This window comes from Coturnix japonica, chromosome 4, assembly GCF_001577835.2.
Source record: "Coturnix japonica isolate 7356 chromosome 4, Coturnix japonica 2.1, whole genome shotgun sequence".
Taxonomy (NCBI): Eukaryota; Metazoa; Chordata; class Aves; order Galliformes; family Phasianidae; genus Coturnix; species Coturnix japonica.
Window position 1 is genome coordinate 27617221 of NC_029519.1, and position 16538 is coordinate 27633758.

Sequence of the window (16538 nt, forward strand, 5' to 3'; positions counted from 1 at the left end):
CAAACAAAAAAGCAAAAAAACCAAAACAATAGCCAGACTCGTGAAAATGTAAAAACAAACATCCATCTAGGAGTTTTTACAAGGTAGTGGCGGGAGATTAAAGGAGTGTGGAATGGTTGCAAAGGAAAATTGTAGTATGAATGGGTCCAGTCCAGTTGTAGGTGAGCAGAGACCCTAATCTTCAAATGCTTTCACCTTTACCCTCCTCCTTATGAAAGAACTGTATTATCAGAATATTCAGCAGGCCTTCACATTACACTACATGATTTACCTCTTCTGGAGAAAGAAACTGAATTATTTTGGGAAGGCTCTGAATCAGAGTGCTGTGATCACACAATGTAACCCATACAATTATGCTAGAATGCAAGAATTTCACTGACAACCATGCTATATTGTAAGAGACTGAGCCAGTCTAACACTCTGGTAAAGAAGAAAAATATGGAATAAGGTATTTCTTTTCTCATAACTAGCAAAGATTTAAAGATAAAAGAAGAAAATCTGACATGCTTTGAATGCTCTTAATAATTATTATTCTTCAGTTAAATAGCTCACTATACTAATCAGCAATTTAAGTTAAATGTAAGTACAGTTACTAAGGAACAGCGCATCTTGATTCTATCAAACTTTTAAGTAAATAAAGGTAGAGGATAGAAGAAAGAACAGTCTGTTTATTTCTGGAGTTTCAACATGTGTTCAGATGGGAAGTGATGTTTAATGAACAACATAGGCAATCTTACCAGCTGCTAACAATGAAACATTTAACACCAACAACAGAAGACTAGATCCTCAGGCTCCAGAACATCTCCACCCACCTGACAACATGGTAGTAATCATTAGCAGGGAACATGAGAAGGAATTGAACCATCACAAGTCATACTTTAGATGTGTCTTATCCTTAATTTGGGATCACAGCGCAGGCACTTCAGTGTTGTGAGCTGATCCTAGCTATTCAGTGCTTTTTGTTACTTCAATTTCAATTCACTCTTCGTATACACACACACACATAGAAGACATGCGGTAAAATCTTCCTTGTAATTCACCAGAAATATCTTAGATTTGAAGTTCAAACAGAGTTTAAGCAGTTCCTTCTTTTCTCTACAATTCTTGTAATCAATAGCTTTTGAAGCTTAACATGTTAGACCCACTAATGGAACAATTTCTGGAAAGAGTTTGACAGCTGAGGCCAACATCTCTCCGAGCACTGAAGCTTCGATTGTAGATTTTGTTTCCATTTAAAAAAAACCTACTATAGCTACTGCTACAATTCCATAAAGACCTGTAAAATATTCCTGATTAATTGCTCTCAGTTTACCCATTCGAGTGAGTGGTGTTAAATAGCACCTGCTATTACTTCTGTAAGCATTAGAAGGAAAGGATTACTTTCCAAACTATTTTCTAACTAGATTTTTTTGAAGTCTTTTTCACCAGCAGCCTTGATGCAAAGAAAAAACATGATGCCACAAACTCTTTATAGACTGTAAAAGAAAGCACTTCATTCAATAAAAATATTTCTTAGGAATGCTAGCATGATTTTTCCTTCAATTTTCTCTTTACTTGATTTCTGTAGCCAAAAAGAGATGCAGACCAGAAAAGCTTTGATGTTCCAGTCATTGCAGAAGACTTTTGAAGAAAACAGCACAGTACCTAGAAATACTGGGGGAATAACTATTGCCCATCCTAAAACTGCAGGAGTCAGGGTTGTGTGCCTGCAGCAGTCACAGCAGTTTTCAGAGGATGATCCCTCTTCTAGATTCCCAAGACTGTACCATACAAGGACTGAGAAATTTCTAAGTTTGCTGCTGTTGCTCTGATTTTTATTTAATTTGTATTTATTTTTTACATTTTCACACCCACTCATTCCAAAGTGTCTAGAGCCAACAGCTCAGCCTGGCTGCCAGGTGCACAGAGAGTGGCAAATGTAGATGCAAGTCTCTCAGGGAGACTCAACATCATCTTCAATACTCTGCAGTTTTAGTGTGGGTGACACTTGTAGCCTCTGCCAGCTTGAGGTACAAAAAAAAACAACAAAAAGAGGAATCTTGAGTCATGTCCAAACGTGGATCTTCCCAAGGGTAACCTGTCAGCTGTCTGCTGAGTATAATGTACTTTTTAAAAGTAGATAAATTAACTTTAACTGTTTCTGGTGGGGAGGGAGGGTTGAGGAGGCTCTGGTGTCATTACCATTTTACAGATGGATATGTGCGTTTATTTTTTTTATTATTATTATAAAGAGGTATGAGCTCGCTGTCATTAAAAACCTGCAATCTGGTTTTTAGTGTCTGATCCAATTACGTGTACATCTGGGAAGACACACAACCAAATAAATAATTGGAGAGGTGAAACTCTGAAATGACAATTGTTATTCATCGATCTTTTTCTCTAAGTCGAGATTGAGAGATGTAAACTTCAAGTGAACGAGATCTCCTGGGTGAGATTCTGCAGTTCAAACACAGTAAACAACTGTTGTCCTCTGATGCACATTTTAGTACTGCTGGAGGCAAACTTTCTAAATATTAATAAAAATCCTACTACTGGCAGAGTATACAGATGAAAAGGAAGCCTGGGAGCCAGTGCAGAATTTCTAGCCACATTCAAAGTCTAATCAAAGAATTCTTCGAGTCAAAATAGAACGGAGATTCCCTAATTTTCTCCAGTATTTCCCCTCCTGAAATCACAGAGAGATAAAAATTGAGTAAACTGCAATATTTAAACATGCTATATAGCAAGCCTGGTGCAAAAAAAAAAAAAAAAAAGCAACAGAGAATCAGTTACTCTGTGTTCAAAAGCCACTAGAATTCATTGGACTAAACCATTTCTGACATTAGCATTGGCCTGCTAGGCATTTTCTTCCTGAAAGCACAGCTTTGGGATGCCCTGGTATGAAGGAGACAAGCAGCACGTACTTGCCCAGCCATGCATACAAGCAGCAAGGGAACATAAAAGAGATGCTCTGATGAAGACCACCCGAGCAACCACAGGCTGCTCAGAACTGTCAGTTTGACTTCTCGTGGAGAGATTCTTCAAGTGAGTGGTGGGCTTTGTATTAGAGAAATGCTTGCACGTGCAAAGTGACGTTCCACCTTGGGTAGATTAGGCAGTGTGTGCCAGTAGAAAACATTTATACCGTTCTGATAACATAAATTCTCAGAGATGAGAACAACTTTTCAGTTCAGCCCAAAGAGTCACAGTATCAATAACTGTGGAAGGTTCCAGCAACCACCAAATTCCTTGAGATCTCAGGAATAGGTTTGGGATCAACATGGCCCTCCTATTTCTAACTCTTTGGCAAAAGTGAGGGGTACATATTGGCCCAGACACAGCCTCCACAAGGCACTCGCTCTTTCCACCATAGTACACCATTAATTAGGAATATTCTATAGATCTTTCTGGAATTTTTCATATATTTTAAGCTGGTCACAGCTAGTACCCTGCATGAATAGAGGACAATTCTCAGCCAGGAGCAGAGAAAAGCCACTCTATTTAAAGAATATCACAGAGTTCAGTTTGAACATTCACGTAAAGCAATGCATCTGATTTTTATCATCTCACTTTTCCATTACAGAATGCCTTTGTTGAATTTCAAGCTGTTAGTAATTGGCTGGTGCTGCTTATAGACAATTGAACTGTCTGTGAATCAACTTGTGCACTACGCAGTGCTATTGAGGGCTGTTCAGGGATAGACTATCAATGCTGAATGCAGAAATAAAATGAGTATTTCAAAAACAAATCAGATTGAAATTAAAACCCTACACAGGAAAGTCAGGGCTTTACCTTTTATTTCCAAAATTAATTCTATTATTTCCTGGAAGTATTTACTCTAGAAACTTTGGCTGTGTTACTTTAAGAATTCCATGACAAAAGAACTGGTACATTGTAAAATACAGATGAGGGGAAAACGCTCTGTGCATCACAACCAATACCCTAATTTCATTATAAGGGCTATTAAAAAGAAAAAACAACACAAAACAAAACCAATCTATTGTTCATCACATGTAACACACTGACATTTACACCTGTGGTCACCTGAAAGTATAGCAGTATTACATTTTCTCTTCATAAAATAATTTTACAGGGTAAATGGAAGTATTAAATAGAAATATTTATTGACAATTCTAGTTCTTAATTTTGGAGTGGAAACTTCTGTCTAGCATTTAATTGTGCAAAAAACAATGTTCTGTGCTCAGTTGCAACTTTTGTGCAAGTCCAAGCAACAACTGCAGTATTTTTTAGATGAGCCTCACTGATAGCTTTTCACTTCCTTGAGGCCTCTTCTCTTCTTACTGAATGAACTCCAGGGAATGGCATTATGTCGGGCTCTCCAGATGGATTATGTGAAGCCATAGCTCAATGTCATTTTCAATAGCAAGGCTCATAATTAAAGGTCAAATAGTCACTTCATCTGCAATCAATCAATAGAAGAAGTACTAATACTAAGTACTAATCAATCAATGGCAAATGCACTAATAAAAGCCATGCATCAAATGTCTGCGTATGTGTGTGCTCACATGTACTGTGCATACATGTGAGCAGGAAGAAGGAGAGAAAGAGAACAAAGTGCGGGTGAATGTGCCAGAGGGCATTGTGAGTACTCCGTTTATCCTCACTGCTTTTAAGTTTATATCTTGTTTCACTCATTACATGAAATCTTTCTTCTCCGCATGTGATGCACTACATTAAAAAACAAACAAACAACTGCCAAAGCACCCACCTCTATTCAGAAATTTCTTCTAACTAAGAAACACAAAGGCACCTACTCCGCGTAATTTGTCCTTACACAAACATGCCCTGCACTCTGATCCTTGAGACAAAAAGTGTGTCAACTGTTCTGTCTACAAAATAAAACCCAGCATATGGGAGCAGCACTCATCTCTGTGCAAAGCAAGCACTTATTCATGGATTCAACAGTGGAAGTGGCAGTTGGCCTCATGAGCATGCACTGCATGGGAATTAGTTGGTTTCATAATATGGTGTGGGAGAAAGTGACTTTTATAAAAGTCTTCTCATGCCTTTCCCATTACCACTTCTAAAGCGTTAAAGCTGTCAGCTCTTCTCCCACTTTTGTTGGTACCAGTGGAAACTCCCCGGGGAAGGGACCAGACGTACCTATCTGGAACTACACCTGCCAAGCTGAGAGAAATCATTTTCAAAGCAAAAGAACAAGTGCTGGGGGGTCATTTATACGCTACCACTGGAATCTTGAAGGCAAACAAAGCAGAGTTGCACAATGGATGTGAAATCAGACCCTGAGACGTAGTTATACTTTCAGGCACTGTAATGAAAGGGTGAGGGAAAGACTCTTCCTGCTACAGGAGAACAGAAGGTTTCTCATTGAATGGTCTATAACAAACACCTCTGGACACTGAGAATGTGACAGAACAACAAAAGAATAAAGGGCAAAACAGCTACGTCTGTTCTTGTTTCTGCTAAGATCAGGCTGGACTCTGCTGCAGATAGATTTTACTGTCACTCAGAAACTGCTGATCCTCAAGAACAAATTATATCCTGTCTGCTGTCACCTTCAGTGAAGGAATAAATGCAAGTTGCTCTGGTTAACAAATCTAGTTTACAGCATTAGCACAGAACCATACCTCATCTTATTACGGCTTTACAAAACCTTTCTATTCACACAGAAATGCATATTTAAGCAGCTCTGTCTTATCAGGACCTGGCAATAGTAAGAAAGTAAAATACCAATGGTCTCAAAGCCAGCCAGCTTGAAATTGCTGCACAGTATGCAGGCCTACGTCATGTGAACACTGCAAAAGTAGACAGGAGAGTGATGGGGCCTTTGGCCTTATCAGAGATGGGTTCCCAGAGGCTGCCAGGGCCCACGCTCAATTCAGCACTTAAATACTAACAAAACAATTTGCATTTATTCTTAGAGCCATGGCAAGGGGCAGCAGAATCAACAGAATGCATATAAAACTGATTTCAACAGGAAGAAAAGGAGGGAATTACATGTTTGTGCTATCAAATTCAACCAACTTCTCCTGTGTAATATCACAGTTGTGTCCTAAGTTCCTATGCATCTATGCAGCAAGTACAGCATGGCATTATGATTTCGGTGTGGGGTTGCTTTCTCTAAATACAATTGTAACAATCCTCCCAATTACAACTTCATTTGCTAGCTTAAGCTTCAGTTTTACAGAACATTTGGTTGGAAAGAACCTCAAATGTCATTTATCTTCAGCTTCAACTCAGAATCAGCTCCAGTTTACCGAATCCCCAGCTGAGGCTTGCCTACAATGATAAGAAAATCCAAGACACCAATAGGCAATATATCCCACGGCTAAAGTGTTTTTACATTAGAGTGGTTCCCCTGACTGTTACCTTAAATCTTCCTTGTAACAAAGTTTTTTTCCTTTTCAAAGTCCACTGTGAATGAGGCACTTCTTTTTCCTACTTAGTGTCAACCATTTATGCACTTCGAGATCACTACTTTATTTCTGTCGCATCTCTGAAGAATTCTGGTTATTTCAACCTTCCTGAAGCGTCATTTCTGGTATGCTCCTCCGATCTCCTTACAGTTGTTCACATCATTTTTGAACCCCAAAGATGATGCCATAGTGTCAGAAGCCATAACGTTCTCAACCTACAATACTTTTTCTACCTCTCTGCAATTGATAGGACCATGTATGAAAGGAAATTTAGTTAGATCTAGCATGCACTTGACACATCTATGGGACTGCCGCTCATTTTCTAATTTCCTCCTACACTGTTAGAATTGTTTAAACATTTCAGTAATTTACTACAAAGTTTGACCCGAGGATCTGTAAGTCCCCAGCCCCTCTACATTTCCATTTTGAAAGCAGGCATTATTTTTGCCTTTCTCTTTTCTTCTAGGAACTCATTCACCTCCCACAGTCTGCCAGGGACCCTTGTTAACAACTCCACAGCTCAAGTCTGGCTGAAGCAAAGAATCCAGAGATTACTGTTGCCACATCAAACTGACCTGAAAAGACTGAATGTAATGGACAAAGCAGTACCAGGTAGCTCTAAATGGGATTCTTATGTAGCAGTATGTTGTAATTTACACCAGAACATCTTACCATCACACTGAAGGATTTTAAATGACAAACATCTCAATAGACTTTTGATAAATTAATTCTAATTAATAAAATAATGCCACACACACACACAAAATAAATCTGCAGACTTAGATCCCTATGTTTTGCTCATGTTAAACAAAAGACACTACCATCTACTTGTGATTTCTGAATGCATTCCATGCTTTGATTTTTCACTTATGCATCCTAGTTTTGAAGCATACGATCTCTACTGTGAGACTGGGAAGACAGGCCTTAGAATGTTTTCTGTAACAAAGTTGAAATGTTATCAATACTGGCAACAGAACAGCAGTACAAGAAAAGTCCAGCTTTCTGGAAGTGAGAAGGTGCTACTGTACAACCACTGAAATCTCAGAAAACTCTGTTTCCTGCCCCATAATAAGCACCTATCTTATCTGTGCAGAAATATTATCCTGCTATTAATAATGTACAGACAGTATTACTTCTCACACTAAAATCAAAATCTTTAAGCAGAAAAGCCAGCAATCAACAACTTTTTTTTTTTTTTCTTTCAAGAAAGCAAGGTACAAATACTACTACTGCTGTTCTGCTTAGAAGCTTATCTTCCGACTTACCCAGGGTGAGAGATTTGTGTGTGGAGCAGAAAATGATGGCCACTGTGTCCGCTGGTGTGAAACCAGAGTTATTCCTAGGGAAAAAAAAAAAGTTTTAATAACCTCCATTAGGAAAAAAATCCCTTATAACATCACTGATCAAATACATTACTTTGAGGATCCACATGCATATTCGCATCCCTTTGATCAGTACTAGTGACAGAAATAATTCACAAATGAATGGTAGCGTTTATTTATTTTTAAGCAGTCTTGTTTCTCAGTTGTGGTAAACTCTCTCATGAATATATACTCTCTTGTGAAGGGGAAGAGTTCTAAACACACAGTATATAGGACACAACTTCATTCCAGCAGGGGCTACTTCTGCAAACATACTATACCACAGCAGTGGCCAGCTCACCTCTGTGGAAAAAAGAGTATTACCAAGGATCTCTTTTCCTAGTAATGACAATAAAACACTCAATTTAGGTAGTTCATTGATTGCACACTACAAGCATTGCTTAGAATATGCAGTTTTCTTGCACTTCAGAGAAAAATGTCAGGAAGGGTAGGAAAAAAAAATGACATGCAGAAGTATATGACTGGATCACAGCCTTCGGTCCAAATTTGGAATCCTTGTCTGAGATTCTAAATATTTATCATAGTGTTCATGCTGGTTACAACTTAAAACGTTTTAGATTTTACAGCTGGGACAGATTTTTGCCCCAGCTCAGATTCAGTCATTCAAAAGTTATTCAGTATTTCCTCGCAAGGTCAGAGTATGACCTTGTCACCAAAATATTTTCTTGTGGCACTATAAAAAACGTCTGAGTATCTGTAAGACATGGCACCTTTCATTATGATTCTCTCTTACAGATGTTGTATAATTTATATAAAGCATATGTCTGTTTATTATGGCCCTTCGCATTCAGCAGAGTGCTGCTAAGGAAAACACTCCAGAAAGCACCAATCATAGGACAATGGTGGACATTCTAACTAGCTCAAGTGTTGCCTTTGTATCATTAAGCCTCTCGATAACACCATCCCGACTGTTCTATTTTTCAAGAATTGAATGTACAACTTTTCTTCCTAGTCGATATTTAAAAAGAAAAGAAATATATCTCTACCAAACGTTAGTTCAGGACAACTGTCTGCTAAGAATCACCATATAAATGTAACACATTTGACAAGTACAAAGAAGATGGGACTGCCAGCCCAGCAAATGTGTCTTGAGATGTAAAAAGTCAAACTGAGTTCTCTCTCTCATATGTCATCAGCATGTCTGCAGGGCAAATTATACCTTCAGTGACATCTGTGCAAATCCATTTTTTTTCAGTGGATGAGATATAGCAGTGATTGATTGAGATTTAACAACTCTGTAATTAACACACGAGAAAGGACAGAATTCAGACCCTGTTCTCTTAGCTTACAAAATCCTAACAGAGAAAATGCAGTAAGGGCAATATGAGACACCAAAATGAGGTCACCCCTATTCAGAAACCCACTGTATACATTATACAATTTTGTATCACCCAAAACAAGAGTATCACACACAAATATTCAAGTGCTCTGTTTCAGGACACTCGATTACCTTGTAGAGAAGAGGAAAGTCAAAAACATGAAGCTCATCTGAACAGAAAATACTGAAAGAGAAACAAGTTAAAATTAGACTTACATTGCAGCAGTAAATGTCCCTTAAATCCCCATCAGTGCTGTGCACCTGCCTTTTGTACCTACACAAGAGATCAGAAGCCAGGCTGGACCAAGTCAATCCAGAGAAACCCAATGACAGACAACCCTTAAAGCTGTTGATTAGGACAATCGTGTCTGGAAGAGCAACACGCACCATCATATCTGAGAAAGCCAGCACTAGTATTCTGGCTACACAGGTTCTTCCTGCGGTAACTTCTGAATCAAGTATTTGTTGAAACAGTGAATGACAGAAGCTCACTGTTGTGTGCTGCTCATCTGTTTTTACTAGTTTTGCTTATTGGGTAAACAACATAACATTTCTTGGATGTGCTCTGGCTGCTAAGTATTTAAATGAAGTCCTCTTCTATTTAACGGGAGTACAATGCGTAAGAACGATTGCAATAAAATATTCTCACACACTGGATATATTACTTTCCTGATGAATGATAATAATTAACAGAAGATAATTATATGCATTTAATTCCCTATGAGACAAAGGCTAATTCCTGAACTGGGCAGTGTACATTAGACAAAGCAGCTGTTCATTCAACATTCACAGTGCGGCTGTGTCTTGCACATACTGAGGGGAGATCTCCTCTCTGCCAGCTCACACGATACCTGCAGGGGTTCTGGGCCATGCAGAGCCCACACTCGATCTGTGGTGATGCTGGGAATGAGCTCAGGGAAGCAGGCGACTCCCCAGCTGTGCCATGAGTAGCTGCTGGGGCTCCAGAGACCAGCTCTGTGCCGGAGGGCAGGAACTCCCTGCAGAGCTGCAGGAGAAGCCCTATGACCTACGCAGACCTTTCCGGGGCCTATGTGTGCTATGGAGAGAGGGCTTTTACTTTCAGCAGAATCTAGGGTGAGTTCTCTCCCTTTTCCTTGCAAAACTTGTGAGTGCAATAAGGCTAATGTGCCTGAGGGCACTGCAAGCCAAGACAATGCATCTGATTGTGACCTGAGTTTATAACTGGGCAACGTGGCAGGGATATTAGCTATTATCAGTGACATTTTCCATTCTCTTACATACATTTCCTAGAATATATAAATGTCACCTCAGCATGCACTTAATACTTCCTTCATGAACTTCAGAATCAGTCCATTGTTCCTGAACTACAGTTTTTCTGCAACTAAGTACATTAATTTAATATGCACAGGAAAAAATCCCTTATTACACATAATCCTGTAAAGCAACATGCAAGCGCTGCTACCAATTATCCCTTGTGCATGTTTTGCTGTGGCTAGAATTTTAACATAAAAACTACATGGAAACATTAATCAGCAGAATAACAAATGTGGTTTCATCCCAAAATCTTTGTGCTAATTTTCCCACTGTGGCATAACACAACACAGACATCCAGCCAACAAACCCGAAGAAGATAAAAAACTTTTGTCTGGTATACAACATACATATATTCATTTTCCACAATTCCTTATTGCTCAGTTTTATGAATACTTTAGAGAAAAAAAAAAAAAAAGAAAAAAAAAAGCCAGACATCTAGCATCTTCTCAGCAGTTTCAAGTCTTATGTTAATATTTGTACGAAGAAACTCCAATTACACACACTGGAAATTAAAAGTATATATGACAACTTTTAACGCATTGCGCTACAGGTCGTGTACGTAATGACACACAGCACAAATGCCAAGCACTCTGTGCAAAAAGAAATTGTAAGAAAGGCAATGGAAGCAACCACTTCACAACAACTGATCAAGAAAGAACATGCCTTCTTATCTGAAAAGCAACTTCTTTCAAAGTTGTCAGCACAGTAACTAAATTACTTAATTCCCAGTTTCTCTGTATGTTAAGGCAGAGATGGACATTTTTATATACTTTTTTTCCCCTGACAACTCTGCTCTTATTTAAGCTTGTGGCCCTTCTCAGGTGCCCGTGCAAATAATTATTTACTCCATTCTGGAGAAGCTCATTAGAATGGCTTCCTCCATTGGTTCCAGAATAAAGCATTTACACAGTACCGACTACAATTTCATGTGATATTTTACACACACGTACTGTTTCACAACCCCACAATTACAACACATAAGACAAAATCAAAACTGACCCACAAAAGACAGGACAAATTTCCCAGTAACTTCAGTGACAGGTGAATTTCTATAGGATACATAATTTTAATTATACAGAAATGTGTGCATACACACATTTGAGGAAGGTAATGCACTGATTTGTTAACATTTAACCATTTTAGGGAATTTCAGATGTGATTTATACTATGATATTCTGCAGTTACTTTGCTTCTAAGCAAACTGAAACTGCCTCTGCACAGTCTGAAATGAGACAGGAATTATCTACTGGGAGAAGAGACAGTGCCTGTATACCACTGCCCTTCCCTGGGAGGTAGTGATCTGCAAGTGTATTTTTAACTGATGGCAAAGATACCAGCAGTCTATTCTCATGTGTGCATTACTTAAGGCTGAATGAATAGAGTGCTTCTAAAACAAACTCTGTACCAAATGCGTTCATCCAGAGGAATGTATTAACACCTTCAAACTTCTAACTAGTCTTTAGGTTTGTACAAAAGTAAGGAACTATTTAAAAGTTATAACAATATTTCTGAGTAACAGCTCAAATGCAAATGTTTCCCTTTTGTTTGGAATATTTCTATGCAAACATGGCTGTTTAATAACGAAGCAACCAAAATCTGAATAGTCATGAATGCTTGGAAAGTGAAATCACACCCCTTTAGAAAGGAAGGATCACCAAGCAATCTCAGGGACACCTAAATAGCAGGGTTCACCTCTCAAAATGCTTACTCAATCTCCTAAAAGCACCCAATGCTTGAGAAGTCAAGTAATCTATTTAGTTTACTGGACACACTGAAAGTCCAAGCTCTAAACCCATGCCAGTTTTCCCTCAGCCCCACTCCTTCCACTATGTGTAAGTTCACTGCACACAAGAATTGCTGATGAATTACATATTTTAAGATAATACTTACTTATAAACACTATTATAATCAAGCTAAACTTATCAAGGTCAATATTTGGATTGGCAAAAGTGTCACAGAATGTAGTATAGATGATCATCAGGAGCACACAGCTGCTGATAGTGCCAAATGGAGGCTTCCTCCTTTCAAGCCAGTCCTTGATGTATCTTCGGACAATCTGAAAAACAGAAATCAACAGGTTGCCTCTTTTCAAAGATGCAGGGAGCCAACTTGGGCATCACAAAGTGAATCTGACAGCAGAAAGACACAAAGAGAAGAGAGTAATTTGGATGACGGCCACAGTGGATTTCAAAGCTTCCCTGCCACACAACTCTTCTTCTGGGGAATTTAACATTTGTAGTGCAACTTCCACTGGGCGTCCATAATGAGAGTATATTTTCAAGTACATTCAAATCCATCCTTAATCATGCCAAATGTTCTTTGCTAGCTGTCACTGAGACATGCCCATTAAGCCTCCCCAAAGTTTATCTCCTCTGCTGATACTAATGGATGTATGTAATTATCACAGTCCCCTTTGCATCAACAGACAATTCCAAGTGCAACTTTGGGAATCTTAAAAATCTGACATCTTCAGGAATTTCAGGACGGTAGATAATCGAAAGTGATCCATGGAACATTTTAATATTTAAATAGCCAGCGATGCACCAGAAGTTTTTAATTAAATTATAACTCAAGCTTGAAAAGCAAAAGTGCATGTGTTGTGGGAGTTTAAATAATTCAAACTCTGAATATCCAGAGTTTTTGTAAATCCAAAGACAAATGCCATTTGCACGCTTTCAGAATACCAGAATTAACACATGAAAACAAGCAAACCTGCTGTATTTTGCCTAACTTTTGCACTTTCAGGAAATTGAATCTGAAGTTGTTTCTTAAGGTATTTTTTTTCCCCTCTTTCACAAACATCTATAAATTTTAAAGAAAATTCTACTTTCAAATTACACCAACTACTACAGAACAATGCATCACCAGATACAATAAATCTATTTCAGCCTTGACTGGGGAGTTGCTTTTATTTTTTCTCTTCGTTTTATACAGTTTGAAAAAACTTTTTAAAGCTTTTCTCACACAGCTGTGATTTGTGTTAATTTTTAAGTGGTCACATGATCTTGTTTAACTTTTCCTGAGGCTCTTGATATTCTCTGTTACCTTATTCTCTCAGAAATAGTAGCATAAAACCCCGAAACAATTATACAAGAATACTCTAAAGGAGTTTCATTACCTTCCTGCAATAATACCATTAATAAATACCACCATATCAGTTAGATAAAACAGAATATTTTAGAGGCATTTGAGATTTCATCACCAATGCTACCATAGGACATTTTCACACACCAACTGCCAAAGCCACCGTATTGACCTCATAGCTGTCAGCCTCCTCAGTGCTATCCCTGTCTGTTTGCAAATGTCTCAAGAAGGAAGTCCTTTAAGTAGCTACCCAAGTAACCAAAGGAAACAGACCTGATAAACCACATGGCAGATCATCTGCTATTAACTCCACAGGTGGAGTTAGAGGGCATTTGAGGAGTGACTGAGGTCCCTTGGTTTGTTCAGCCCTGAGTAGAGGAGGTTGAAGGGAGGCCCAAGAGCAGACTGCAGCTCCAAACAGGGAACGGAGGGGCAGCACTGAGCTCAGCTCTCTGGTGATAGCAACAGGGCCTGAAGGAACGGCATGCATGGAGCTGTGGCAGGGGAGGGTCAGGGTGGGCATTAGGAAAAGATTCTTCACCACAGAGCAGTCAGTGCCAAAAAAGCCTCCCCAGGGTAGTGGTCACAGCCCCAAGCTGACAGAGTCAATTGTGGAGAACACAGTTTGAATCTTAAGTGGTTCCTTATGGATCCAGGAGTTGGACTCATTGACCTACGTGGGTTCCTTCCAACTGAGGATGCTCCATCATTCCACAGGACTCACAAAAAGCTAAGCAGGCTGAAGACCAGTGCCAACCTGACAGTATTTCTAAGCTTCCTGCTGCTGAACAACAACAGATTTACAGGAAACCGTAAAAGGAAATGTTCTGTGCTCCATCTGAAACATTGAACTTTAACATTCCACACTTGACAGATGTTAAAGAGAAAGCACAGCTCAGTGATACAGCCTGTAACACCATGAAAAGTACAGCAATGACAACAGAACAGTAAAGTCCTAGATGGCAGCAAGTCACGACTTGCTCAAATGCAACTGCAGTGGGCACAGAAACAGGAGAAAGAAACTGCTTACTTTCAGAAAGCCTCAGGTACACAGGGATCTCCCAAAATGCCCTCACCTCCACTGCCAACCCTTACATGAGGTCTGGGAAGGGGTGAATCCTGGTTCCATCCCTTCTGGTCACTCAGGTACACTGCATGCACCTGAGCTCCCCTGGGTCGGCCCTGCCTTCACAGCAGGTGTTCCATCACTGCTTCAGGCCATGACTTATATACATGATATATATATATACACCCTAATATCCCCCCTAATATCTTCTAAATTGAGGCTACACTGGAGAAAAGGAAAAGCTACTGACAAAGGAAAGACCACTCACTCACGGCCCTTTTACAAGGCTCATACTAAAAGTAATGTGATTTTAAAGCTGAAAGAAGTATTTAACTGAAATCTTCAATCAGCTAATACCTTCTTTAGATATCCACCTCTACTTAGTCTGCAGTTATTGTGAATAAGCATGCACAAATGTCAGCACAGCCTTCTAATGCACTTAACATAATCAGAAAAAGAGAAATAACAGAAGACGTAATCAGACCATATAGAGCTAAACTGTGGCTTTAGAAATTCATCAGCTCAACTCTTGTGTCACATGACATATATACTGTAAAACCACAGATGAGTATTTCCTCTGTAACACAGAATCTTGATCTACTCACAAGGTTCAAAACTATTAATTTCAGAGGTCAGTTCAGCATACGATCACTGATTCCAAATAATCCAAATTCTTAAATAATTTCAATGAGGAAAAAAATAACCCAACAGGTATTCATACTATTTTTCACAAGGAAGATCACATCAGCTGATTCATTTTGACTGACATACAATCTGTTTGTTACTCATTCATGCCCTGCAGAGTTGTTTCAGGTCTAGGATGCTTTTAGAGCCTTTTAATTCTTAACCCAATGTTATAACTTTCCAATGTTTAAAAAACAAAAACAAAGACCCAAAGCTTGCCAATTTCTGTAGTGAAATAATGATAAATCCCACAAATACAATAGGGTCAACATATACAAGAGGTACAGAATTAGGCAGGGAACCTGCTGGTTTTGTGGTGATGGCAGACTCTGACAGCAAGCCTAATAGAGGTTGAAAAGCCACAAGCAGCACAGACCAAAATGATTAAATAAAGAATCCACTAGGTAAAAATCAGAGCCTGAAGAGGGACATAAAGCTTCATTTGTTTGCAAATACAGAGAGCTAACACAATGACTTTTGTGTGTTATGTGCTGAACCAAATATGCCAGACTCAAGCAGTGTACTGATGTGCTGCTTCTTTGTCAATAAGGCCAGTCTGGTATTTTGAAGTACACAACACTACGAGGGGGCAGGAGCACCAGAGAGACACGCAGTTGCAAAAACATCCAAATTGATATTTCTGTGAACAGATGAACTCGCTGCCTGGAGCAGAAACACGAAGGACTGACATCCAAAATAGATGCAACGGACTGGCACACTGATGAAAAAGAGCAAAAAGGACAGTGCTCTTTAGATGCAATAATTCCACAGATCCCAGTGAAAGGGAATTCCTAACATTAAAAAAAAATACAATTAGAAACAACACTATTACAGTTGCAGAAAAAAAAGGCAGAGATGTAAAAAGAATCAGTTGAAACTTAAAAGCAGTTAAAAGCATACTTTACATGAGGAAACACTGCGGGATGCTACCTCATCACAGAGAAACCAGGTACAATTTTTTAAGGCACAAAGGCCTTGCAACCCCTATCCCTGCCGAATTACATCTACAAGGAGATGCTTGTGGCCTCTGGGCCTGTGGTTGAGATCCCATTAAGCACAAAGAACTGCAAGGATTTTCATGCAGATTCAAATGCCAGCCTCGAAGTGCAGGGAATTCCTGATGGCTTACCTAGAGGTTGCACATAAAAGAACAAGGTTCAAACCGGCTTAGTGGAGAAAAGCAAGGAAGAGAAGTAAAAATTCGTATAAGGTGATATTTTATAACTAAACTGTGTGATGAGAGATGCTGAAAAAAAGGAAGAAAAGTTAGATGGCAACTAAACTAAAATGCATCCATCAGGTAACTACTGCCAGATGCCTCAGACCTGGCT

At 39.1% G+C, this 16538-nt stretch overlaps 1 protein-coding gene across 4 annotated transcripts in view; it reads right to left on the bottom strand.

The window, feature by feature from the left end:
• SLC10A7 (solute carrier family 10 member 7) overlaps positions 1–16538 on the bottom strand; it is a 134958-nt gene that overhangs the window by 14728 nt on the left and 103692 nt on the right. For 3 of the 4 annotated variants that reach the window (XM_015861163.2, XM_015861160.2, XM_015861161.2), the window contains 3 exons: positions 12264–12429; positions 9210–9261; positions 7643–7716 (listed from right to left, as the gene is read on the bottom strand). In XM_015861163.2, the coding sequence (XP_015716649.1) occupies positions 7643–7716; positions 9210–9261; positions 12264–12429 (292 nt within the window). The remainder of the gene's footprint in view (positions 1–7642; positions 7717–9209; positions 9262–12263; positions 12430–16538) is intronic. The other variant, XM_015861162.2, reaches the window with a different exon arrangement.